The sequence below is a fragment of the Grampus griseus genome, assembly GCF_964374135.1.
Source record: "Grampus griseus genome assembly, chromosome: 18".
NCBI classification, from domain to species: domain Eukaryota; kingdom Metazoa; phylum Chordata; class Mammalia; order Artiodactyla; family Delphinidae; genus Grampus; species Grampus griseus.
The window spans coordinates 44876994-44903591 of record NC_139012.1 but is presented as its reverse complement, the minus strand read 5'-3'; the positions used below and the strand labels follow the sequence as shown (position 1 = coordinate 44903591).

The 26598-nt window shown below is 36.1% G+C and overlaps 1 protein-coding gene across 2 annotated transcripts in view; it reads left to right on the top strand.

The window, feature by feature from the left end:
• Window positions 1-26598, top strand: part of KLHL1 (kelch like family member 1) — a gene marked incomplete at its 5' end in the record, with an annotated part of 376374 nt that overhangs the window by 215915 nt on the left and 133861 nt on the right. For both annotated transcript variants that reach the window (XM_082675722.1, XM_082675721.1), the window contains one exon: window positions 25908-26120. In XM_082675722.1, coding sequence (XP_082531848.1) covers window positions 25908-26120 — 213 coding nt within the window. The remainder of the gene's footprint in view (window positions 1-25907; window positions 26121-26598) is intronic.

Sequence of the window (26598 nt, the reverse complement as noted above, 5' to 3'; positions counted from 1 at the left end):
TCTTAGGATGTTAAGAAGGAAAGAAAACACGTAGTGTATTTACCTGCTAAAAATCCACTATGTGAGGCTACTTTGTTAATCAAGATTCTTATGCCAGTTATTTTAGTTCCTTGGGAAATTCGGTACACTGGGTTAATCTGGGGGCATCAGTTGATTAGTGTGGCAATCTTGTTAAATAATTTCCTGGGGCACTGTGATGGTGTAAATTTCTAAAACTCAGGGATTATTTTGGCAAGAAGATAGTGTGACATGGGATTAAGACAGCATTTTGGAAGCAGAATGCTTGAATTTTTAATATGACCACTTTGGAAAGTTATTCAAGGCAAGAAACCTCATTGTGACTCACTTTACTTATCTTTAAAAGGGCAAGATCATGCTATCTACCTTGCCAATATATTAATGAGTATTAATATATTTAATATTTTAGAAATTTAAAGGATGAAGTTAAAAGTTTATTGTAGTTACAAACCATTTCAAATGATATGAAGTTGGCAGGAATCCAAGATTTTGTATTGGCTAGGCTAATTGAAGCCAAAGGCTTACTTCCTTTTTAATGTGCAGAATTTGATATATAGACTTGTCACAGAGTGGATAATCAATAAATGTTTTAAAATTGATGAAAAGTAGAAATCCTCATGTCCACATTTCAATATTAATAGCTGTAAATGATATCTAACCAGTCCCAGAATTTGGTCAATTTAGAACATAAAGAGGAAAGGTCAGTCCCAAGCTACATTGCATGGTGTCCCCCTTCTCACGTAATTTTAAAAATTGAGTTCAGAATTAAAAGATAGTAGTTAAAAGTTATCAAAGTCAAACAGCGCTGCCATATCATCAGCATTGTTACTGCATGTAAACACATGATTTGCCCACCACACTTGAGAATCTACATTCTTTTGAATTAGTCAAGGCCATTGCTTGGAGACTTATGATGAACATAATCTATACACACTTGCAATTGAACCAATCTAGATAAGTGTTTCTGTGTGTTCTACGTGGTTTAGAGGTAGGAAACAAATTGAATTTACTTGAAGTGGAAGGAAGGTAAGGAAAGCAGTTTTAATTGCCTTGTCAATTTATTTTTTCAGGATAGCCATGATATAGTCAGTTTTATTTTCTCTAGCTATTTCAGTAAGGCATTCCATTATTATAGAAAGTACAGTTATGGGAGCCAACACAAAGAACAGATTAACTACAAACCATTGGTTGTAAATCTTCCAAAAATTTCAAAAAATTCATATTATGATAATTGATCATGATCATATCAAGCCCAATATATTTCAGCAGCATTTTATTTAAGCCATAGTGAGAGACAATATAACTTAATGATTAGGTGTAAATCCTGTAGCCAGAATTAAAATCCTCAGATGTTTTTCTCAACCACATACAAGCTGTGTAAACTTGGACTATTTGCTTAAACTCTCTCTCCAATGCTTGAGTTTTTTCAAATGGCAAACATGGATGGTCAAACAGATTTCTACTTTTTAGAGCTATTGTGAGACTAACATGTGTAAATTATGGGTTGCTTAATTATTATATGGAGTTATGTCCTCAAATGGTACCAGAGCCAATGGGAATAAGATGCAAGAAGAATGATTTGAATTGAGTATAAAGATTTTTTTAATAGTGTCAGCTCTGTCAGTTGGTAGAAAGTTCCCAATGATGGGAAGAATGACTATGTTGAAGATCTATAAGAACGTTGAAGAGAGGTTTGCACAACAGAAACCCAGCTGAAATACATGTACATTTCTTCTAAAATTCATATCCTATTTTTCTCAAGCTGATAATCTTCACAATGATAATTTCAGAGGTTTGCACAACAGAAATCCAGCTGAAATACATGTACATTTCTTCTAAAATTCATATCCTATTATTCTCAAGGTGAGAATCTTCACAATGATAATTTCAGCTGTACCTAAAAATACCCGAGTTGAGACTCATAACTTTAAACAAGAATTGTCAAGAATTCTTCAACTTTCATATTTCTTGACTTCAGCAAAGTTTAAACCTCTAAACTTAATGCACTTTTCTCATGAAATGATGATGATAACAATTATTTTTCATAAATCTTTTTTAAGATCTTTTTTAGTGTTCAATTTAAAAAATAAAAAATCTCTCTGTTCTGTATATCAAAGTGTAAAACTATATAGCATTACATTTATTTTATTAAATCTAAACTAAAAATGGTATTTGCTGATAATTTTGAGTATTTCTCTTTAAATACATGGGCATGTAGTAAACATTCCTTTAAATGAACAAGAAAAACTAAAGACGTAGTATCATGATCATTGATACAAGACCACTATGTTTCAGCAGCATATTTTCACATGCGATCTGTACTTTCTTTATACTGTGTTCCCTGGATTATAGCTGTTCTCTCAATTTTATTTCTGTGTTGGTCTGTGTACTTTCATATTTCTTTACCCTCCATCCTTTGGAATTCTATATGTGTTCAGTAATAAATTCTGAGAACTAAAGTCCAGGGAACTGTTTTAAAATATTGACTAGTTTTTTGAAGTTTTGGTTAAAGTTATCACTATTACTCTTTCTTGTGTAGGAAGCATTTTATTTTACAATCTCTCTTTTGCCTCTGCCTTTTCCTTACCCCCATTTCAGTTCTTTTCTCATGATTGTATTCAGTTTCTCCTCAAAGGCTCTCTGTTTGCTTTGCAAAAGGCTCAGAATATGCATTTATTCTAAGAAATATTTTGAGCACCTAAGTTGTTTCAGGCTTTGAGATAATTATTGAGGATTTAGTCAAGTAGATGGGCCTTATCTTTACAAAAAATAAATACCATTGTAAAACTGTGGTATTGAATTCTCTCTTTTAAGTGCTATAGTTCTCCAAAGTGTATTTTGCTTCTGCTAGCACTGTATTCACCATTCAGGCTTTCATTTCCTACAGCCAGGCTTTTATTAACACCAATTGACTGGAAATGCTCTTTAAGGATACTAATGGCAAATCTATGGGTTTTTCTGTTTTCATTCCCTTTGAACTTACAATAATTTGCAGCTTTGTTAATTAAACTCTCCTTAAAATTTTCTTTTGCTTGCCTTTTCTGTATCATGGATATCTCTTTTTCTTCTTTATCCTTAGCTCAGCAATGTTAGCCAAACTATAAAATGAATTCAACTCCCCAATTAAAATGACTCCAGATCCTGTGTATCCAAGACTTAACTTTTCATGAACTTACACTTCTAGCTTCCTGCCACATATTTCCCATATATTGTGTCTTATCACTTCTATAGCAACAAGTGTTGTAAGAACTTATTGTGCTTTACCAGATGTTCTGCCAAAGGTATTATCAATATATTTGGCTACCAAACTGCAAACTAGTGTCAAAATTTATGTTGGCATTCAAAGTCACTTGTACCTTATCTCACTCTGCTTAGTCTACTTTGTTTTCTTTTGCTCTTCCAAAATATGTCATCTGTTTACCCCTGACCAGAATTGTCATTATCTCCCAAGCATACCATACACATTTCCATCTTTCCAATTTGCTACAGTTCTTCTTTCATTATTATGTTTAATTCATTAGCCAACTCATTCATGGAAATTTGTCTACCTACCCTAGTCCTTGATAATTTAATGACATTCCAAGAAACAAAGTTAAGTGCAAAGAGGAATGGCTTAAAAATATACAATTCTAGGTTTAAATTAGCTGCTTATCTAGATATGTGTCCTTGGATACATTTCCTAATCTCTATGAGCCTCATTACTTATGTGCATAAAGAAGATCAAATAAGAAAATATGAGTAAAGTGCCTGACTTAAGATAAATATTAATAGAACTTATTTTTATTACTTTAGACAATTTTTAATGATGTATTTTAAAATTTATTTTCTTATATCTTCACAGTCAGGTATTCAAATATGTGAACAAAAACACTGTAATATAAAGCAACTAAAGAAGCCTCCACATATAATTAATACTTTGTAAATGTTATTTCCGTTCTACTCACCTGCTTGCATGCACAGTATCTTACAAATGTAAATGTTCCATGAGTTTATTACTTGTTTTTGTGGTCACAATGGGCCAAGGCTTTACTGGGATATGCAATCACAGGGTTACAAAATTGAGAAGAAAAGAAAAAGTAGGCTAGGAAGCAGGGAAAGAAAATTCAAGGTAGTGCATTTTTAAGTTGTTAACAGACTAACAATAAAACACAGTTTGTAGTTGAACTATGAGAATGTCTTCTAAACAATCACTGTGTCTCAGATCTGTTCATTCAGGAGATAAAAGGAAAGGAATTATCTTCCAACACATCTCGTCTTCTGTTTCTCAGAGGTCCGAGTTTGCACTAATGTACATTATTTCTCTGTCACTCCAAAATTCTGTTAACCAATTCTGCTTGTCCTTTTAGTAACCCCAGACTCTAGTTCAGTGGAACTGTAACAACGTCTACTGGCAAAAGTGCCCCTCTACTAGAACCTAGTATCTCTTGCTCAAGAAATCCTTTAGTTGTAGAGAAGTAAAGCACTCCTTCATAAGTGAGTAATGCTGAGAAAGGCTAATCCTAAATCTACCTTTTATTTCCTTAGCTCATGAATTCTAATAATTGGGGATGTGGGATTAAATACCAGCATTGAATCAATGTATATACTATACCTTGGAGGAACGTACTCCACCATGCATGGTGCTGTGTCCAAAGCTGGTGTTTTATCCAAACCCATAACATGTTTACTATTCTTAAGGCCAGATGTTTACAGGTGATATTATAAGACCAATGAATCTCGTATTCGAAAGCCCATTGTAATACTTGTCTTACCATAAAAGAGGTTCCTTTTACCAAGGAAATTTTTTCAGTCATAATTTTGTCAATCATACTATATCAATGGATTAGGAATTCCCTAAAACATTAGATGATATTGAGGGACAAAGAAGGTAAACCTAAGTCCAGAGTATGTGTCTATTTCAGAAAAGATGAATTTCAGTCTCCTGCAACATAGAAGGGAACTTATGCAATCCACTCTCACCAGCTGGTTAGCTTGTCTTCCCCAATTAATTGTGCCATATTAGGAATTCACAGTGATTTATCTAGATCAGCCTTATTGAGAGAGGGCTCATATTTTCAGGCTTGGGCATAGCTTTCTTCCTTGCTACCTTGGTGATCTCTTTGTGGGCCCATTGTAGGAACATTGAGATAGCTGTTGTCCATGGTACAAGTAACTCTGTCTACCTGATTGTTGAGAGCCTCCTCTGTAATGGATGCTATCTGCTGAACATTTAAGAAAGATTCTTAGTTTATGATCACTCCAATGGCTCTATTAACATAAGATTACTCCAGATCTCTTTGACACTGATCTTTTGCTATTGTTCCTTTTAGGCTTCTCCCCAGCCAGCAAAGCTATTTGCCTGTTCTCAGAAGTCCATGTATAATTTAGACCATCTCTGTCTTCATAAAAACTGAGCATCCAAGTGTACTGTTCAAAGATTTGCCTATGAGAAAGATTTTCTTGCATCACTATCTTGGTTAGCACCAGTGTACCATGCCAACCCTTTCCTAAACTGGGAATGAATTCTTTCTTTTTCATAAATTTATTGTGAGGAACCCCATTTGAGTTGAGGAATGTACTTACTAGTGCCTTTTAGACCTATTTGAGCCTGTTCTGAAGGCAGTGCTTCCTTTTAAAAATTGCATTCTATGATAGCTGGGTGCTATGCCTACTTCACATTACTATCCAATGGATTTAATAACAACAAAACAGTTTTCAGTCTCTGGATGTTCCACGGTAATATCCTCAGTTACCATGTGAGCCCAATAGTGTTACAAGAGCTATTTTTTCAAACAGAGAGCAAATCTTATTTGCAGAGGGTAGTCTTGCTACAGAACTTTAGAAGTCTGAGCCATGGTTTTACCACTGAGACTTGCTAGTTCTCTTCTCCACATTCTTATCCCCCATGGATACTCCCAGAACTAATTTTCAGTCATATGGCACAAATGGCAGGGAAACTTACCCAACAACTAGGACTTGCATACACTAACCCCATTAGAAACCAATAGCCTTATGAACCAAGCAACAAATAGATTTGAATCATATTCTTATGTACCTTAAAAATCCAAAGGAACCTAGTAAATTCTGTGCCTCATTTTCACTGGTTGGTTGTGTGAGGGGCAGTGACTTTCTCTCTATAAGGAGAAGTTCCCCCACTATACTCTAGACCATGAGATTATTGAAAAGTCTACAGATACAGCAGATCCTTGAAACCTCATAGGGATTTATTTCTCAGCTTCTGGCATACATGTGTTTTACTAGGTTATCTAGAATACTCATCACTTCTTACTCACTGAATCCAGTTAGCATGATGATATATATTATCAATAGAATGGATAGCTTTGATGCCTTGTGGAATGTCAGGACAATCAAGGTTTTTGCAGACTATATCAGGACAGAGAATATAGTTTAATTATAACTAGAGCTCTGAGATTATGAAAGTGTACTTCCACTTTTGTCATATAAAGAAAAACTCCTTTTGTTCTTTCTTGATAATTTCCTGATAATGAGAATTGAGGAAAAAGCATTTGTCAAGTCAATAGCTGGATATTAATGCCCCAAGCAACTGTGAGAGTCTTCCCATACCTGGGAGCACCACCTCAGGCTGGTTCCATGCCTGAGGGGATACAATCTTTCTCCTTCCAAACTTTCAAGCTTCTGTTTCTTCTGGCCAACTCTGGTCACCCTTCAGAGGTGAACCACAAAATACAAATTGTGTACTTTCGGTGCTTCTGCATATGACTTAAACTCTCTGCTACTGACGTTTAAAACTAACATTGCACAAAATAAAGATCAGGAGTAAAATTCATGCTAGTAGTTTAAAGTTTTATTTTTTCTTTATTTAGAATGACTTTAAATAACAAATAAAAAGCACCATGACAAATCAAAGTTCTGCGGAAGAAAATAAAAAGCTTTATGTGTACCTTTTACAGCCCTTTTTCCTGCTCTTTGAGCAAGAGGCTCTGCATCTTCACTTTGCATTGTGCTTCACAAACTGTGTAGACAGCCCTGCCTCCAGGAGATTCTGATACATGTAACAATTTGAGAACCACTGTTCTAGTACATTAAAGAATCAGAGAGGGCTTTGCCAACTGTTAGTATATCTCAATTATATATTTATATTATATAAATATAGATATTAATATATATAGTAATATATATATATTACTATATAAATATATAAACACTGTATACAAAAATAAACTCAAAATAGATTAAAGAACTAAATGTAAGACCAGACACTATAAAATTCTTAGAAGAAAACTTAGGCATACCATTCTATGACATAAATCACTGCAAGATACTTTTCGACCCACCTCTTAAAGAAATGGAAATAAAAAACAAATTAAACAAATGGGACCTAATGAAACTTAAAAGATTTTGAACAGCAAAGGGAACTATAAACAAGATGAAAAGACAATCCTCAGAATGGGAGAAAGTATTTGCAAATGAAGCAACTGACAAAGGATTAATCTCCAAAATATAAAAGCAGCTCATGCAGCTCAATATTAAAAAAAACAAAAAATCCAATCCAGAAATGGGCAGAAGACATAAATAGACAATTTCTCCAAAGAAGGCATACAGATTGCCAACAAACACATGAAAGGATGCACAACATCACTAATCATTAGAGAAATGTAAATCAAAACTACAAAGCGTTATCACCTCACAGCAGTCAGAATGGCAATTACAAAAAAATGTACAAACCATAAATGCTGGAGACGGTGTGGAGAAAAGGGAACCCTCTTGCACTGTTGGTGAGAATGTAAATTGATACAGCAAATATGGAGAACAGTATGGAGGTTCCTTAAAAACCTAAAAATAAAGCTACCATATGACCCAGCAATCCCACTGCTGGGCATATACCCTGAGAAAACCATAATTCAAAAAGAGTCTTGTACCACAATGTTCATTGCAGCTCTATTTACAATAACCAGGACAAGGAAGCAACCTAAGTGTCCACTGACAGATGAATGGATAAAGAAGATGTGGCACATATGTACAATGGAATATTACTCAACTTAAAAAGAAACGAAATTGAGTTATTTGTAGTGAGGTGGATGTGCCTAGAGTCTATCATACAGAGTGAAGTAAGTCAGAAAGAGAAAAGCAAATACCATATGCTAACATATATATATGGAATAAAAAAAAATGGTTCTGAAGAACCTAGGGGCAGGACAGGAATAAAGATGCAGATAGAGAATGGACTTGACACGGGGAGGGGGAAGGATAAGATGGGACAAGGTGAGAGAGTGACATGGACATATATACACTACCAAATGTATATCTATCTCATTAGATAGCTAGTGGGAAGCAGCTGCATAGCACAGGGAGCTCAGCTCGATGCTTTGTGTCCACCTAGAGTTATGGGATAAGGAGGGTGGGAGGGAGACAGAAGAGGGAGGGAATATGGGGATATATGTATAGATATAGCTGACTCACTTTGTTATACAGCAGAAACTAACACAACATTGTAAAGCAATTATACTCCAATAAAGATGTTTAAAAAAATAATTAATAAAACTGGCAACCATTCACTTTAGTCTGGCAGATTTTGATCTGAGAAGTCTTAAAGAAATTCAATTTTATGTCATTTCCTAAGCACTGATAACAAAATTGACAAGAAAAAGAAGAGTTGAACACACTGACAACTCTTTGAAAACATTTCTTTTCTTTTCTGAATTATATATATATATATATATATAATATGTATATGAGTGTATATATGTTATATATAAACACAGAGATAAATTGAATTATTGAAATGTGTTTTTAGACAGTGATTGCTTCATATTTGTTTTCCTGCCTTTAGAAAATGTCTTGGGAAAGATAAATAGATGTATGTAAATAAGCAATATAGTCTGTGAAAAACATTTTTTTAATTTGTTTTTATTTCTGAAGGAGTACAGAAAAGAAAGCAGGTAGTTCAGGGGAAATTCAGTGAAAATTGTACTTTCTACTTAGCATTCTTTCCTGATTTTGAGATCCTTTAGATAGATTTAAGAGTAATAGTTCTGTAGCCTTTAAAAGACATAAGACAAAAAAAATCAATCTTCAAGTATTCATAAAGCCAATCAATAGAATATTAATAGTATATTTGCCCTGAATTAATATCATAAAATTACAAGAAAGCCAATTTTACTTCAAAATGAGGATGGTGTTCTGACAGAGCTATTTAACAATGATATGAGCTTTCTTCTAGGGCAGTGGGTTTCCCATCACTGAAAATATTCACTGGGTAAACTACACAGAAGTACATACCGTGAACATTAAATTAAGTGACTTCAAACATTGTTTCCAATTTGAGATTATATGAAGTCGCAGAAATTCCCATTTTTAACCCTGCTAGATAATGATATGAGTATTAGACCAGGTGACATCAACATTTCTTTAGTACTCTCCAAATCTATGATTCTATGAGAAACATTTCCTTGTCTTGGGAATTGTTATTCCAGAGAGAAAAAAGTGTGTATCTCCTAATTCAAACTCCTCTTTGGCCTCCTTTATTCTATTTGCATTTTCAACTGTTGGATTCCATTAAATCTTTCATATTTTTCTCTCTTGCCATAAAAAGTATATATTTCTCTTTTAACATCATATTGTCCTCCTTATTGGAAAATAAGTTTCTTAGAAGCCAGAACTTTTCTTTTTCTTTTTTTTGGCTCTGTATTCCTAGTATTAAGAACATATGAGGCATAGAAAAAGCACTTAATAAAAGTTTGTTGACTGAATAATCAGTAAAGAAAATAGAGGAGATAAAGAGATATGAACATGAATACAACTACCAATAAGAGCCTGAAAAGAAGGGAAATTCTGATGCAGAATAGTTAATGACTAATGATTATATAATATTTACTATGTGTTAGTTACTTTTCTAAGAACAGTAAATGTATTTAATCTTCACAGTTAATCCTCACAACAGTGCTTTAAGGTGAATACTATTTTTATCCACATTTACAGATAAGGAACCAAATTCCTAACACACAGCCAGTGGGTAGCAGCTTTGGGATCTAAATCTTGGCCAACTCTCCAAGTCAATGCTAATCTATTGACTCTCCATTGTCACCAAGCCATATCATCGAACCCAGTTATACCAAGAAAGAATTGGAAATAAGATCTAAGTTAGCACTCAGGAATCAGTGTGCAAGCATGTTGCATAGATCAAAGTAAACCAGTAAGTCCAAACTATATGGGCAGAGGAGAACCAGAAGGGGAAATTAATGGAAGGATGGATAGCCCAGGTAATATAATAGGATGAAAGACTGAATTCCTACTCTCAGCCATATCTTGACTAATGGTATGACTATGTATGAGCCCCTCTGAGCCTCAGCCTATCTGTAAAATAACAAGGTGTTATTATCTCCTAATGAATCCCTTCCTTTTGAACTCTCAGGTAGTGCTCAAGAGCTCAGGCAGCAACTTTGACACAGGCATTAAAAATTCACAGAAGCCAAATAACCAAAAGCCCAAGAAAATTGGTTTTAACCTGAAAGGGTCTTGACAGCAAAATCTGTGTAGCAACATTAAGGTAAGTGTTATTCTTAGCCATTGATAATTGGGAGAGGTGCCTCTCCCTGCCGCGTATTTTTAGAAAGTTTAAATCATAGAGGCAGTGGAAAAAGTATATATAAAGAGAAGTTGATTCTGAGGGTAGACCATTTTTTCCTGTCCCCGATGCTCCTTGGCTCATGGGAAACCTAATATTTCTTAAAGGAATCAGTCTATAAAATAAAGAGCCTAGAATTGATCACTTAAAAGATTGGGAATAATTACCATGTTTTCTTAGGTTTATGTGAGAGTTTTTAACATAACTATTTTAAATTTTCTCTTATGATATGTGTCATTTTCCTAGGGCTGCCATAAAAAGTACCCAAAACCGGGTATCTTCTAACAATAGAAATTTATTCTCTTGCAGTTCTACAGGCTAAAATTCTGAAGTCAAGATATTGGCAGGGCCAGGCTCTCTCTGAGGTTTAGGGAAGAATCTTTCCTTGGCTTTTTCTGCTCCTGGTGGTTCCTGGCCATCCTTGGCTTATGGCAGCATTACTTTTTTTTTTTTTCCTCACTTTAAAAAATATTTATTAACATAATTTTATATGGTTGTATAAAGTTAAGTACAGTGGATATACCATAATTTGCATAAGCATTCACCAATTGTACAATTATCCCATTTTCTATTGTTCACTGTTGTTTTTTTTTCTGATAACTCTTTCTTTTTTTTTTAACACCTTTATTGGAGTATAATTGTTTTACAATGTTGTGTTAGTTGCTTCTGTATAACAAAGTGAATCAGCTATGTGTATACATATATCCCCATATTTCCTCCTTTTTGTGTCTCCCTCGGACCCTCCTTATCCCATCCTTCTAGGTGGATAGAAAGCACCCAGCTGATATCCCTGTGCTATATGACTGCTTCCCACTAGCTATCTATTTTACATTTGTTAGTGTATATTTGTCCGTGCCACTCTCTCACTTCGTCCCAGTTTACCCTTCCCCCTCCTGTGTCCTCAAGTCCATTCTCTACACCTGCGTCTTTATCCCTCTCCTGCCCCTAGGTTCTTCAGAACCTTTTTTTTTTTCTTTTTAAGTTCCATATATATGTATTAGCATACGGTACTTGTTTTTCTCTTTCTGACTTACTTTGTATGACAGAGTCTAAGTACATCCATCTCACAACAAATAACTCAGTTTCATTTCTTTTTATGGCTGAGTAATAGTCCATTGTGTATATGTGCCACATCTTCTTTATCCATTCATCTGTGAGTGAATACTTAGGTTGCTTCCATGTCCTGGCTATTGTAAATAGAACTACAATGAACATTGTGGTACATGACTCTTTTTGAATTATGGTTTTCTCAGGGTATATGTACAGTAGAGGGATTGCTGGATCATATAGTAGTTCTATTTTTATTTTTTTAAGGAACACCCATACTGTTCTCCACAGTGGCTGTATCAATTTACATTCCCACCAACAGTGCAAGAGGGTTTCCTTTTCTCCACACCCTCTCCAGCATTTATGGTTTGTACATTTTTTTGTAATTGCCATTCTGACTGCTGTGAAGTGATACCTCATTGTAGTTTTGATTTGCATTTCTCTAATGATTAATGATGTTGAGCATTCTTTCATGTGTTTGTTGGCAATCTGTATGCCTTCTTTGGAGAAATTGTCTATTTAGGTCTTCTGCCCATTTCTGGGTTGGATTTTTTGTTTTTTTTAATATTGAGCTGCGTGAGCTGCTTTTATATTTTGGAGATTAATCCTTTGTCAGTTGCTTCATTTGCAAATATTTTCTCCCATTCTGAGGGTTGTCTTTTCATCTTGTTTATGGTTTCCTTTTCTGTGAAAAAACTTTTAACTTTCACTACATCCCATTTGTTTATTTTTGTTTTTATTTCCATTTCTCTAGGAGGTGGGTGAAAAAGGATCTTGCTGTAATTTATGTCATAGAGTGTTCTGCTTCTTTTTTCCTCTAAGAGTTTTACAGTGTCTGGTCTTACATTTAGGTCTTTTATCCATTTTGAGTTTATTTTTGTGTATGGTGTTTGGGAATGTTCTAATTTCATTCTTTTACATGTACCTCTCCAGTTTTCTCAGCATCACTTATTGAAGAGGCTGTCTTTTCTCCATTGTATATTCTTGCCTCCTTTATCAAAGATAAGGTGACCATATGTGCGTAGGTTTACCTATGGGCTTTCTATACTGTTCCATTGATCTATATTTCTGTTTTTGTGCCAGTATCATACTGTCTTTTTTTTTTTTTTTTTTTTGTGGTACACAGGCCTCTCACTGCTGTGGCCTCTCCCATTGCAGAGCACAGGGTCCAGGCACGCAGGCTCAGCAGCCATGGCTCATGGGCCTAGCCACTCCGCAGCATGTGGGATCCTCCCAGACTGGGGCACGAACCCATATCCCCTGCAATGGCAGGCGGACTCTCAACCACTGTGCCACCAGGGAAGCCCCTACCATACTGTCTTGATTACTGTAGCTTTGTAGTATAGTCGGAAGTCAGGTAACCTGATACTTCCAGTTCCATATTTCTTTCTTTTTTTTTTTATTTTTAACATCTTTATTGGGGTATAATTGCTTTACAATGGTGTGTTAGTTTCTGCTTTATAACAAAGTGAATCAGTTATACATATACATATGTTCCCATATGTCTTCCCTCTTGCATCTCCCTCCCTCCCATCCTCCCTATCACACCCCTCCAGGCTGTCACAAAGCACCGAGCCAATATCCCTGTGTCATTCGGCTGCTTCCCACTAGCTATCTACCTTACGTTTGTTAGTGTGTATATGTCCAAGACTCTCTCTCGCCCTGTCAGAGCTCACCCTTCCCCCCCCATATCCTCAAGACTGTTCTTCAGTAGGTCTGCGTCTTTATTCCTGTCTTAACCCTAGGTTCTTCATGACATTTTTTTTTTCTTAAATTCCATATATATGTGTTAGCATACGGTATTTGTCTTTTTCTTTCTGACTTACTTCACTCTGTATGACAGACTCTAGGTCTATCCACCTCGTTACAAATAGCTCAATTTCATTTGTTTTTATGGCTGAGTAATATTCCATTGTATATATGTGCCACATCTTCTTTATCCATTCATCCGATGATGGGCACTTAGGTTGTTTCCATCTCGAGGCTATTGTAAATAGAGCTGCAATGAACATTTTGGTACATGACTCTTTCTGAATTTTGGTTTTCTCAGGGTATATGCCCAGTACTGGGATTGCTGGGTCATATGGTAGTTCTATTTGTAGTTTTTTAAGGAACCTCCATACTGTTCTCCATAGTGGCTGAACCAATTCACTTTCCCACCAGCAGTGAAAGAGTGTTCCCTTTTCTCCACACCCTCTCCAGCATTTATTGTTTCTAGATTTTTTGATGATGGTCATTCTGACTGGTGTGAGATGATATCTCATTGCAGTTTTGATTTGCATTTCTCTAATGATTAATGAGGTTGAGCATTTTTTCACGTGTTTGTTGGCAGTCTGCATATCTTCTTTGGAGAAATGTCTATTTAGGTCTTCTGCCCATTTTTGGATTGGGTAGTTTGTTTTTTTGTTATTGAGCTGCATGAGCTGCTTGTAAATTTTGGAGATTAATCCTTTGTCGGTTGCTTCATTTGCAAATATTTTCTCCCATTCTGAGGGTTGTCTTTTGGTCTTGTTTATGCTTTCCTTTGCTGTGCAAAAGCTTTTAATTTTCATTAGGTCCCATTTGTTCATTTTTGTTTTTATTTCCATTACTCTAGGAGGTGGGTCAGAAAGGATCTTGCTGTGATTTATGTCATAGAGTGTTCTGCCTATGTTTTCCTCTAAGAGTTTGATAGTTTCTGGCCTTACATTTAGGTCTTTAATCCATTCTGAGCTTATTTTTGTATATGGTGTTAGGGAGTGATCTAATCTCATACTCTTATATGTACCTGTCCAGTTTTCCCAGCACCACTTATTGAAGAGGCTGTCCTTTCTCCACTGTACATTACTGCCACCTTTATCAAAGATAAGGTGTCCATATGTGCATGGGTTTATCTCTGGGCTTTCTATCCTGTTCCATTGATCTATCTTTCTGTTTTTGTGCCAGTACCATACCGTCTTGATAACTGTAGCTTTGTAGTATAGTCTGAAGTCAGGGAGTCTGATTCCTCCAGCTCCGTTTTTTGTTCTCAAGATTGCTTTGGCTATTCGGGGTCTTTTGTGTTTCCATACAAATTGTGAAATTTTTTGTTCTAGTTCTGTGAAAAATGCCAGTGGTTGTTTGATAGGGATTGCATTGAATCTATAGATTTCTTTGGATAGTAGAGTCATTTTCACAATGTTGATTCTTCCAATCCAAGAACATGGTATATCTCTCCATCTATTTGTATCATCTTTAATTTCTTTCATCAGTGTCTAATAATTTTCTGCATAAATGTCTTTTGTCTCCTTAGGTAGGTTTATTCCTAGATATTTTATTCTTTTTGTTGCGATGGTAAATGGGAGTGTTTTCTTGATTTCACTTTCAGATTTTTCATCATTAGTATATAGGAATGCCAGAGATTTCTGTGCATTAATTTTGTATCCTGCTACTTTACCAAATTCATTGATTAACTCTAGTAATTTTCTGGTAGCATCTTTACGATTCTCTATGTATAGTATCATGTCATCTGCAAACAGTGACAGCTTTACTTCTTCTTTACGATTTGGATTCCTTTTATTTCCTTTTCTTCTCTGATTGCTGTGGCTAAAACTTCCAAAACTATGTTTAATAAGAGTGGTGAGAGTGGGCAACCTTGTCTTGTTCCTGATCTTAGTGGAAATGCTTTCAGTTTTTCACCATTGAGGATGATGTTGGCTGTGGGCTTGTCATATATGGCCTTTATTATGTTGAGGAAAGTTCCCTCTATGCCTACTTTCTGCAGGGTTTTTATCATAAATGGGTGTTGAATTTTGTCAAAAGCTTTCTCTGCATCTATTGAGATGATCATATGGTTTTTCTCCTTCAATTTGTTAATATGGTTTATCACATTGATAGATTTGCGTATATTGAAGAATCCTTGCATTCCTGGAATAAACCCCACTTGATCATGGTGTATGATCCTTTTAATGTGCTATTGGATTCTGTTTGCTAGTATTTTGTTGAGGATTTTTGCATCTCTGTTCATCAGTGATATTGGCCTGTGGTTTTCTTTCTTTGTGACATCCTTGTCTGGTTTTGGTATCAAGGTGATAGTGGTCTCGTAGAAGGAACTTGGGAGTGTTCCTCCCTCTGCTATATTTTGGAAGAGTTTGAGAAGGATAGGTGTTAGCTCTTCTCTAAATGTTTGATAGAATTCGCCTGTGAAGCCATCTGGTCCTGGGCTTTTGTTTGTTGGAAGATTTTTAATCACAGTTTCAATTTCAGTGCTTGTGATTGGTCTGTTCATATTTTCTATTTCTTCCTGATTCAGTCTTGGCAGGTTGTGCACTTCTAAGAATTTGTCCATTTCTTCCAGATTGTCCATTTTATTGGCATAGAGTTGCTTGTAGTAATCTCTCATGATCTTTTTTATTTCTGCAGTGTCAGTTGTTACTTCTCCTTTTTCATTTCTAATTCTATTGACTTGAGTCTTCTCCCTTTTTATCTTGATGAGTCTGCCTAATGGTTTACCTATTTTGTTTATCTTCTCAAAGAACCAGCTTTTATTTTTAATGATCTTTGCTATTGTTTCATTCATTCTTTTTCATTTATTTCTGATCTGATTTTTATGATTTCTTTCCTTCTGCTAACTTTGGGGTTTTTTTGTTCTTCTTTCTCTAATTGCTTGTGGTGCAAGGTTAGGTTGTTTCCTGCTTCTTAAGGTGGGCTTGTATTGCTATAAACTTCCCCCTTAGAACTGCTTTTGCTGCATCCCATAGGTTTTGGGTCATTGTGTCTCCATTGTCATTGTTTCTAAGTATTTTTTTATTTCCTCTTTGATTTCTTCAGTGATCACTTCATTATTAAGTAGTGTATTGTTTAGCCACCATGTGTTTGTATTTTTTACAGATCTTTTCCTGTAATTGATATCTAGTCTGAGGGCATTGTGGTCAGAAAAGATACTTGATACAATTTCAATTTTCTTAAATTTAACAAGGCTTGATTTGTGACCCAAGATATGATCTATCCTGGAGAATGTTCCATGAGCACTTGAGAAAAATGTGTATTCTGTTGTTTTGGGATGGAGTGTCCTATAAATATCAATTAAGTCCATCTGTTTAATGTATCATTTAAAGCTTGTGTTTCCTTATTTATTTTCATTTTGGAAGATCTTTCCATGGGTGAAAGTGGGGTGTTAAACTCCCCTACTATGAATGTGTTACTGTCGATTTCCCCTGTTTTGGCTGTTAGTATTTGCCTTATGTATTGAGGTGCTCCTATGTTGGGTGCATAAATATTTACAGTTGTTATATTTTCTTCTTGGATCGATCCCTTGATCATTATGTAGTGTCCTTCTTTGTCTCTTTTAATAGTCTTTATTTTAAAGTCTATTTTGTCTGATATGAGAATTGCTACTCCAGCTTTCTTTTGGTTTCCATTTGCATGGAATATCTTTTTCCATCCCCTTACTTTCAGTCTGTATGTGTCTCTAGGTCTGAAGTGGGTCTCTTGTAGACAACATATATAAGGGTCTTGTTTTTGTATCCATTCAGCCAATCTGTGTCTTTTTGCGGGAGCATTTAGTCCATTTACATTTAAGGTAATTATCTATATGTATGTTCCTATTCCCATTTTCTTAATTGTTTTTGGTTTTTTATTACAGGTCTTTTCCTTCTCTTGTGTTTCTTGTCTAGAGAAGTTCCTTTAGCATCTGTTGTAAAGCTGGTTTGGTGGTGCTGAACTCTCTCAGCTTTTGATTTTCTGTAAAGGTTTTAATTTCTCCATCAAATCTGAATGAGATCCTTGCTGGGTAGAGTAGTCTTGGTTGCAGGTTTTTCTCCTGCATCACTTTCAGTATGTCCTGCCACTCCCTTCTGGCTTGCAGGGTTTCTGCTGAGATATCAGCTGTTAACCTTATGGGGATTCCCTTGTGTGTTATTTGTTGTTTTTCCCTTGCTGCTTTTGATATGCTTTCTTTGCATTTAATTTTTGACAGTTTGATTAATATGTGTCTTGGCGTATTTCTCCTTGGATTTATGCTGTATGGGACTCTTTGTGCTTCCTAGACTTGATTAACTATTTCCTTTCCCATATTAGGGAAGTTTTCAACTATAATCTCTTCAAATATTTTCTCAGTCCCTTACTTTTTCTCTTCTTCTTCTGGAACCCCTATAATTCGAATGTTGGTGCATTTAATGTTGTCCCAGAAGTCTCTGAGACTGTCCTCAGTTCTTTTCATTCTTTTTTCTTTATTCTGCTCTGCAGTAGTTATTTCCACTATTTTATCTTCCAGGTCATTTATCCGTTCTTCTGCCTCGGTTATTCTGCTATTGATCCCATCTAGAGTACTTTTAATTTCATTTATTGTGTTGTTCATCATTGCTTGTTTCATCTTTATTTCTTCTAGGTCCTTGTTAACTGTTTCTTGCCTTTTGTCCATTCTATTTCCTAGATTTTGGATCATCCTTACTATCATTATTCTGAATTCTTTTTCAGGTAGACTGCCTATTTCCTCTTCATTTGTTAGGTCTGGTGCATTTTTATCTTACTCTTTTATCTCCTGTGTTTTTCTGTCTTCTCATTTTGCTCATCTTACTGTGTTTGGGGTCTCCTTTTTGCAGGCTGCAGGTTCGTAGTTCCCGCTGTTTTTGATGTCTGTCTCCATTTGCTAAGGTTGGTTCAGTGGGTTGTGTAGGCTTCCTGGTGGAGGGGACTAGTGCCTGTGTTGTGGTGGATGAGGCTGGATCTTGTCTCTCTAGTGGGCAGGTTCACATCTGGTGGTGTGTTTTGGGGTGTCTGTGACCTTATTATGATTTTAGGCAGCCTCTCTGCTAAAGGGTGGGGTTGTGTTCCTGTTTTGCTAGTTGTTTGGCATAGGTTGTCCAGCACTGTAGCTTGCTGGTCGTTGAGTGAAGCTGGGTGCTGGTGTTAAGATGGAGGTCTCTGGGAGATTTTCACCATTTGATATTATGTGGAGCTGGGAGGTCTCTTGTTGATCAGTGTCCTGAAGTTGGCTCTCTTACCTCAGAGGCAGAGCCCTGACTCCTGCTGGAGCACCAAGAGCCTTTCATCCACACGGCTCAGAATAAAAGGGAGAAAAAGTAGAGAGAATTAGTAGAAGTATGAGGAAAGAAATAGGGAAAGGAGGGAAGGAAGGAAGGAAGAAAGAAAGAAAGAAAGAAAGAAAGAAAGAAAGAAAGAAAGAAAGAAAGAAAGAAAGAAAGAAAGAAAGAAAGAGAAAGAAAGAAGGAAGGAAGGAAGGAAGGAAAGAAGGCAAGAAGGGGAGAAAGGTGGGAGGGAGGGAGGGAGGGAGGGAGGAAGGAAGGAGGGAAAGAAGGAAAAAATACAGAAAGAAAGAAGATACAGTAAAAATAAAATAAAGTATAATAAAGTTATTGAATTAAAAAATACTTATTTAAAAAAAAAAAAGGGACGGATAGAACCTTAGGACAAATGTTGGAAGCAAAGCTATACAGACAAAATTTTACACAGAAGCATACACATACACCCTCACAAAAAGAGATAAAGGGGGAAAAATCATAAATCTTGCTCCGAAAGTCCACCTCCTCAATTTGGGATGATTTGTTGTCTATTCAGGTATTCCACAGATGCAGGGTACATCTAGTTGATTGTGGAGCTTTAATCCGCTGCTTCTGAGGCTGCTGGGAGAGATTTCCCTTTCTCTTCTTTGTTCTCACAGCTCACAAGGGCTCAGCTTTGGATTTGGCCCTGCCTCTGCGTGTACGTCGCCGGAGGGCGTCTGTTTTTTGCTCAGACAGGACGGGGTTAAAGGAGCCGCTGATTCGGGGGCTCTGGCGCACTCAGGCCGGGAGGAGGGAGGGGCACTGCGTGCGGGGTGGGCCTGCGGCGGTAGAGGCCGTCGTGACGTTGCACCAGCCTGAGGCCCGCCGTGTGTTCTCCTGGGGAAGTTGTCCCTGGATCCCGGGAACCTGGCAGTGGCGGGCTGCACAGGCTCCGCGGAAGAGGGGTGTGGAGAGTGATCTGTGCTCGCACACAGGCCCCTTGGTGGCGGCAGCAGCAGCCTTAGCGTCTCCCACCCGTCTCTGGTGTTCGCCCTTTTAGCTGCGGCTCGCGCCCGTCTCTGGAGTTCCTTTAAGCAGCGCTCTTAAACCCTTCTCGCGCACCAGGAAACAAAGAGGGAAGAAAAAGTCTCTTGCCTCTTCGGCAGGTGCAGACTTTTCCCCGGACTCCCTCCCGGCTAGCTGTGGTGCACTAACCCCTTCAGGCTATGTTCAAGCCGCCAACCCCAGTCCTCTCCCTGCGCTCCGTCCGAAACCGAAACCCGAGCCTCAGCTCGCAGCTCCGCCCGCCCCGGCGGGTGAGCAGACAAGCCTCTCGGGCTGGTGAGTGCCGGTCGGCACCGATCCTCTGTGCGGGAATCTCCCCGCTTTGCCCTCCGCACCCGTTGCTGTGCACTCCTCCGTGGACCGAAGCTCCCCCCTCCGCCTCCCGCAGTCTCCGCCCGCGAAGGGGCTTCCTAGTGTGTGGAAACTTTTCCTCCTTCACAGCTCCCTCCCACTGGTGCAGGTGCCGTCCCTATTCTTTTGTCTCTGTTTTTTCTTTTTTTCTTTTGCCCTACCCAGGTACGTGGGGAGTTTCTTGCCTTTTGGGAGGTCTGAGGTCTTCTGCCAGCCTTCAGTAGGTGTTCTGTAGGAGTTGTTCCACGTGTAGATATATTTCTGGTGTATCTGTGGGGAGGAAGGTGATCTCCGCGTCTTACTCTTCCGCCATCTTCAAGGTCCCCCCTCCATATTTCTTTCTTAAGATTGATTTTGCTATTCGGGGTCTTTTGTGTTTTCATACAAATTGTGAAATTTTTTATTATATTTCTGTGAAAATTTGTTCATTGTGTTATTTTATTTTTCACTTAATTTTTGGGATGGGAAAATGTATTAGCTTTTTATATTTTTTACTATTTTAAGTAATGCTGTATTGAATAATTGAGCATATATATATACATATATACACATGTGTATATATGTGTGTGTGTTTATATATATATATATATATATATATATATATATCTTTTTCTTCATATATGTATGGAAAGATTCCTAGAACTGGAGTTCTTGGGTTAAATTGTCATGATGCACAATGACAATCACTTTTCAAAGGTAGCATATCAACTCATGCTTTCAGAAGTACTGTTCATAATTGTTTTGAAATCACTGCAACCTTAATAGGCTAAAGTGCTATATTATTTTCATTTTGATTTTCAGTTTTTGATTACTAATGAAACTTTCTCTACACTAGAAGTTTGTCCTTTAAAGAATTACTATGAAAATCTTATAGTAAAGTAGAAAAAGTGAACAAACAACTCCTATTTGGTCTGCCTTATGAAAATGAGTTTCCATTTGGCTTAATACATATATACAGGTAAAAGACCAGTTTCAGTCATCAAAGAGATGATGGTACAGGTAGGAGGAAATGTAGCCACTATACAAGGGTTGCAATCTAGCTCTTTTTTGAAGAAAGATTTTATTCTAACCTTCACGTACACTAATGACATTGATATTCAATACAATTTGACTAGATTTTATGAAGAATCTCTGTCCAGGAAGATGATACCATGTGAGTTTGAGGAAGAGGAGGTAAAGCTCTCTTCATTATTTAGTCTTGTGTCAGTATTACTTTTATCTTTGTCTCTCCAATTTCACATGGCCTTCTTCCCCCTGTGTCTCCTCTGTCTTCTCGTGGGGTTCTCCTCACTGTATGACTACATCTCTCCTAGTTTTCTCCTCTAAGCACCCCGCCATTGGATTAGGGCCCACTCCAATCCAGTAAGACCTTAAGTAATTACATCTGTAATGATTCCCCATTTCCGAATAAGGTTACATTCTGAGCTTCCAAGTGAACTTGAAGTTTTGGGAAACACTATTCAATCCAGTACATGTTGTAACAGAAAAGACACTGCTTCAGGAGTCAAGAGATGCATGTTTCAATCTCCTGACAATTGTAGAATGATACATGTATCAGAAACTCTCAAAGCTTTGCTGGCATAGGATGCTGATGGAATTATAACTTTATAATCCTATAACTTTAGACCAAAAATTTACATTTTTCATACTTAGATAATATGCCTCAACCAGAAGATGTAACCAATTCCTAGGCTTGCCTTTCAGTTTTCCATTTATTTGACAGTATGAGCTTCCTAAGTATTCATCTTCTTAACCAATAACTTTTTAAATGGCAATTAAATAAATTGCACACCCTCTGGTGATTTGAAATCAAGCCAGAGATTCTATACTCGTCTGTCAAAGGATTAACCTTCCCACCATAATGCTTAAAACAGTGATTGGGAGGTTCCTCTAACTGACCACTAGTTGCAAAGTGCAAGATGGTGAGACATAGGTTTTATCTCAGTAGACTTTCATAGCAGTGAGTTTTCCTTGAGTTAACCATAATAAGTAGATAATGTGTTGTGAACAACAGTAAAGTTTATGTTAAACTTACTTGATCATTAATACATTTTAATATCCATAGTTTAAACTAAACCAATAACTAAAATGTGACAATTGAAGGAATTTACTTACATCTTCCTTGACTTGATGTTACCATTAATTGTTATCTAACTTTTTAAATGGTGTAAAAAAATGAATTTCTAATGGAATATCAAATGAATTACTGCTATTTGATATATTAGCAACAATAAGATGAGGGAAAAACAATAATAGAATTAAGAGACAGAGGAAAATGAATATTAGAAAATACATTTATGTCAAATTCAGGAAATAATAATTAAAAATGGTAATATCTGTCTACTTAGAATAAAACAAAACTATGAATTTTTATAGCTAGAAAAATTATTTAAAATATTATGAAGTAGCAAAAATAGTATACTTTAGTCTTTATTTATGTAATTAATATGGATTATTGTCTTATGTTGTATCTTATGCAATGGCAACTTAAATTTGGTGGTAAAATCTTTAAAATGAATATTTCAAGCTATATGTAAAAGATGTATGTAAAAAAAAAGATGTATGTACACAGATATTCCCATTTAATGGAGAGACTGTTAAAGTTTTACAATAAACTTATTCCATTATATGGTCTAAATTACACTTTCAATATTAATTTCTATGACTTTTTCTGCGTTCATTGTCAATCAAGTTGACATACCCAACATGGCACTTCATACCATATTATGTGCCTTTGTTCATATGGTCTCCCCGGTCAGAATACATTTCTTTCTGTTTCTTATTTTCTAATTTATACTCCTACCTAATATTCTAGGTCCATTTGAAAAACAAGCTTTTACAGACTTGATGACAGTCATTTTCTAGGCTTTGCACATTGTCTAGGTGCATGTGTGGTAAGATTTTTGATGCACATCCATTTTGTTCTCCTCACTACAATTATACAGGACCAAATATTAGGTGTTCAATAAGTCTGTGTAGAATGAATGATTGAATAAACTTAAAATAAAGGTATTGTACAAAAAGTAAACAGGCCAAAGAGTTTTGATGCTTCTCATTACTTGATCTTCTCAGACAACAAGGAATTAGCTATGTATAAGGAAACTAGTGTGAATTGGTATTTTTTATTCTTCAGTGAATAAAATATAATGAAAATAAAATAGTTTCCAGAAGCTAGATTGCAAATAACACAGGAATATTAGGCAAGATATCATTCAAAGGAGACTTGATGGAGAAAAAAAGAAAAAAGAGCTAAGGGACCTTTAGAACTCCAACGTATATAAAGAAAAAAAAGGCAATATAATCTATGCATCAGTGTGATAGATTCAGTAATATCTGATACTGTCTTCTAATGCCCAGTTTATTTATAGCAATATCTACAAACAACATTGCTTGTTTCCAAAAGATGTAGTATAATTTATAAAGATACAAAATTATAAGAATATAATCTAAATTAGGTACAAGAATAAAAGAAGAAAAAAGAAAATCTGCTGTAGTGATATTAAATGAAGCTATTGTCAGAACTGTCTGAAAAAGAAATCAAATTATAAAAGGCTATAGCCTTCCTATCAGCTAGATTTCAATTTGACTCTAAGTTTTCTAGAGGACAAATAAAAAGAGAAATCTGATCAATTTCATAATTTACAACATCCATGATAAAAGCAAACCAATTTACTCAGGAGAAGTGCAATTATTCCTGCTACTAAAACCTAAAAGAAATTTCTCCCAAGGGTCATCATAAAGAGAACACTGTAAAATATAATGAAATATGCCTCGAACAATATCTTTATGATAGACACTGTTGACAGTTTCATAGAGCTGCTTTTTTATGGTACCCCTCGCTATATACTGATGGTCTAGCTATATAATTCTGTGTGTAGTTTAATAGACACATAGATTTTTGAATAACTGGAAAAATAGATGGACAAAAAGTCCTTTAAAGATTCTTCAAAAACTTCTTTATCTTATTGTAGCTCTTTAGAGAAATTTGGTGGCACTAAATCTCAGGGCACACAGTTCATTCATTAAGTAAATAGCTATTGGACATCTATAATTTACACAGCACCGTATTAGACACAGAAGAAACACAGGGGGTGAAAAAAAATTCATGAAATCAGCTATTATGTGATGTCATTTAAAGGTAAAGAAAATAACCAATGACCTAAAAGTAAAGTTGACTGCTTTTGTGAAAGCTGAAGGCACTTCAAGCCTTGGATTCATTTCTAAGGATACAGTCATAACATAGGTCAAGTGTCTCTTCAGAAAACAGGTTTGAATCTGCTCTGACATACAGATTAATGGGCACTTGCTGACTCTTCTGCTATGTTTTAGCATAGTCACAATGCCCTTTGGGGAAGAGATCTAGTCCCACTCTACTTCAGGTTTACCCTAAAATAACCATCCTACTGAGATTTCTGCCACAACTGTGGCTTTAAAGCTACCATCTGAGAAGACTTAGTTATATATTCCTTGGAGTTGTCTCAGGCGACACAGAAGAAGGTGGAACACAAGTGAAGGCCAACAGTCAAGTCTCTGTCTTCTCTAACCATTTATCAGACACAGAAGACTTTGTGATGAAATGTAAGAAGATTTTTGACAAGTAGTTTTTTAAAAGTGTTTGAAAAACACTGCAGTGCTCTGTACTATTTCCAAAATCTATTCTTCTCTACAAGGATCAATATATCTATTCAACAAGTACTGTTCACCTGCTATGTCCAGAATCTAGATATGAAAGGTTAAATGTCAAAGTCTTTGTCTCAAGGAGCTTAAAGCTTGTGATAAGATTCCTAAGTGCACCAAAGATTAGGTAGCAGTTTGGTAACTGCTGTGTCATAGATGTAAACAGCATGCACTGTGCATGAATAGAAGGTGAGGCAGCCAAATCAAATGGGAGTGAACAGAGAACACCGGATATATATATATATATATATATATATATATATATATATATATATATATATATGTATGTATGTATGTATATATATATCCTATCCATATTTAATTTTTGAATTGAATCTTGAAAAATGACACAAATTAGGAAAACAAGGTGGCTAATAGTCATTTTAAGCAATGGAGTGAGGATAAGGCAAAATGAAGGTAGAGTAATTTTGTGGCTGATGTGCCAGTAAGTTTGGAAATGAAGTGTTAGAATAAGGAAGAGGTCAGATTGTGAAGAACCAGTGTGTTTAACCAAAAGATTTGAACAAAAAAAAAAGCAAGATGAAACAAAAACTTTAGAGTAGTGCCATGGGCACATTGAAGTAGAGAAGCTAAGGGTAGAATCAGGCAGAGTAACTAGGTGAGTATGGCAGCAATCTGCAAGAAAACAAATGGGACTATGAATTGAGCCAGAAAAACTGTCATGCGAGGAGGGAGGTTTGAGAGATAATAAAAGGGTGAAACATATGGGATTTTGTGATACCTATGGCCTACCTCTTCTCTTTTTCCCTTTCTGAATAAACAATGATGCATCTTACAGTGTTACTTCTGTGTAATTTTATTCCCACTTTCTGATTGATGTATATGTAGTCAAGTTTTTTAAAAGTTGAAATTCTATTCTTTTAATATTCACCAAATTTTACCTAGCAGTCCTCTTGAAACTTGAACGTTTAATCACTTTATATTCTGCCTGCAAAACAAAGCTCAACATTATAATCCTCCAGTTATTACAAGATCTGTGCTGTCTTGGATACATTTACACTTCAATTACAATTACAATGCTTTCATCTTAACAGCTTTTAGTTTCTGAAGGATTAAGTCTCAAGGATTATGGTATAATGAGAACAAAGGTTGATGACTACTTTTCTCATTTCTTTCTGAGGTGCTGTGCTAGCTAAATAAAACCAAGGTCGAATTGATGCCAAGCTCTTTTCTCCCTGTAGGAAAACATAATGGAAGTTATGAGAAATCAAGAGTTTTTACTGCTTCCAGCTGAGGAGCTCCATAAACTCCTGGCCAGTGATGATGTCAATGTCCCCGATGAAGAAACCATCTTCCATGCATTAATGATGTGGGTCAAATATGACATGCAGAGGAGATGCAATGACTTGAGTATGCTTCTGGCCTTTATAAGACTGCCCCTGCTTCCACCTCAGGTAATTACATGGGATGCTGTTTTCGTACCTACAATTGACTGAAAAATTCTGTGTTAAAATTAAACATTACAACCCATGTTTTACTACTTATTCACATTTTTGTTTGTTTGTTTTAATCAAACACTCTTTTTAAGGTAAATTTGCTGGTGGAAAATGCTGAGTCATGGGTCATGGTCTGAATTCCATTTCCACCACTTACTGAGTCATGTTTATATGACTATAAGAATGTCAATTTCTCTGAAATTAAATTTCTTCATCTATCAAATCAAATTGTACTACCACGCAAAATTTTATGAGGATCAAATTAGATAATATATATAAAATACTTAATCTTAATAGAATATTTAAGAGATTTTTAGGGCTTCCCTGGTGGCGCAGTGGTTGAGAGTTCGCCTGCCGATGCAGGGGATGCAGGTTCGTACCCCGGTCCGGGAAGAGCCCACAAGCCGCGGATTGGCTGGGCCCGTGAGCCATGGCC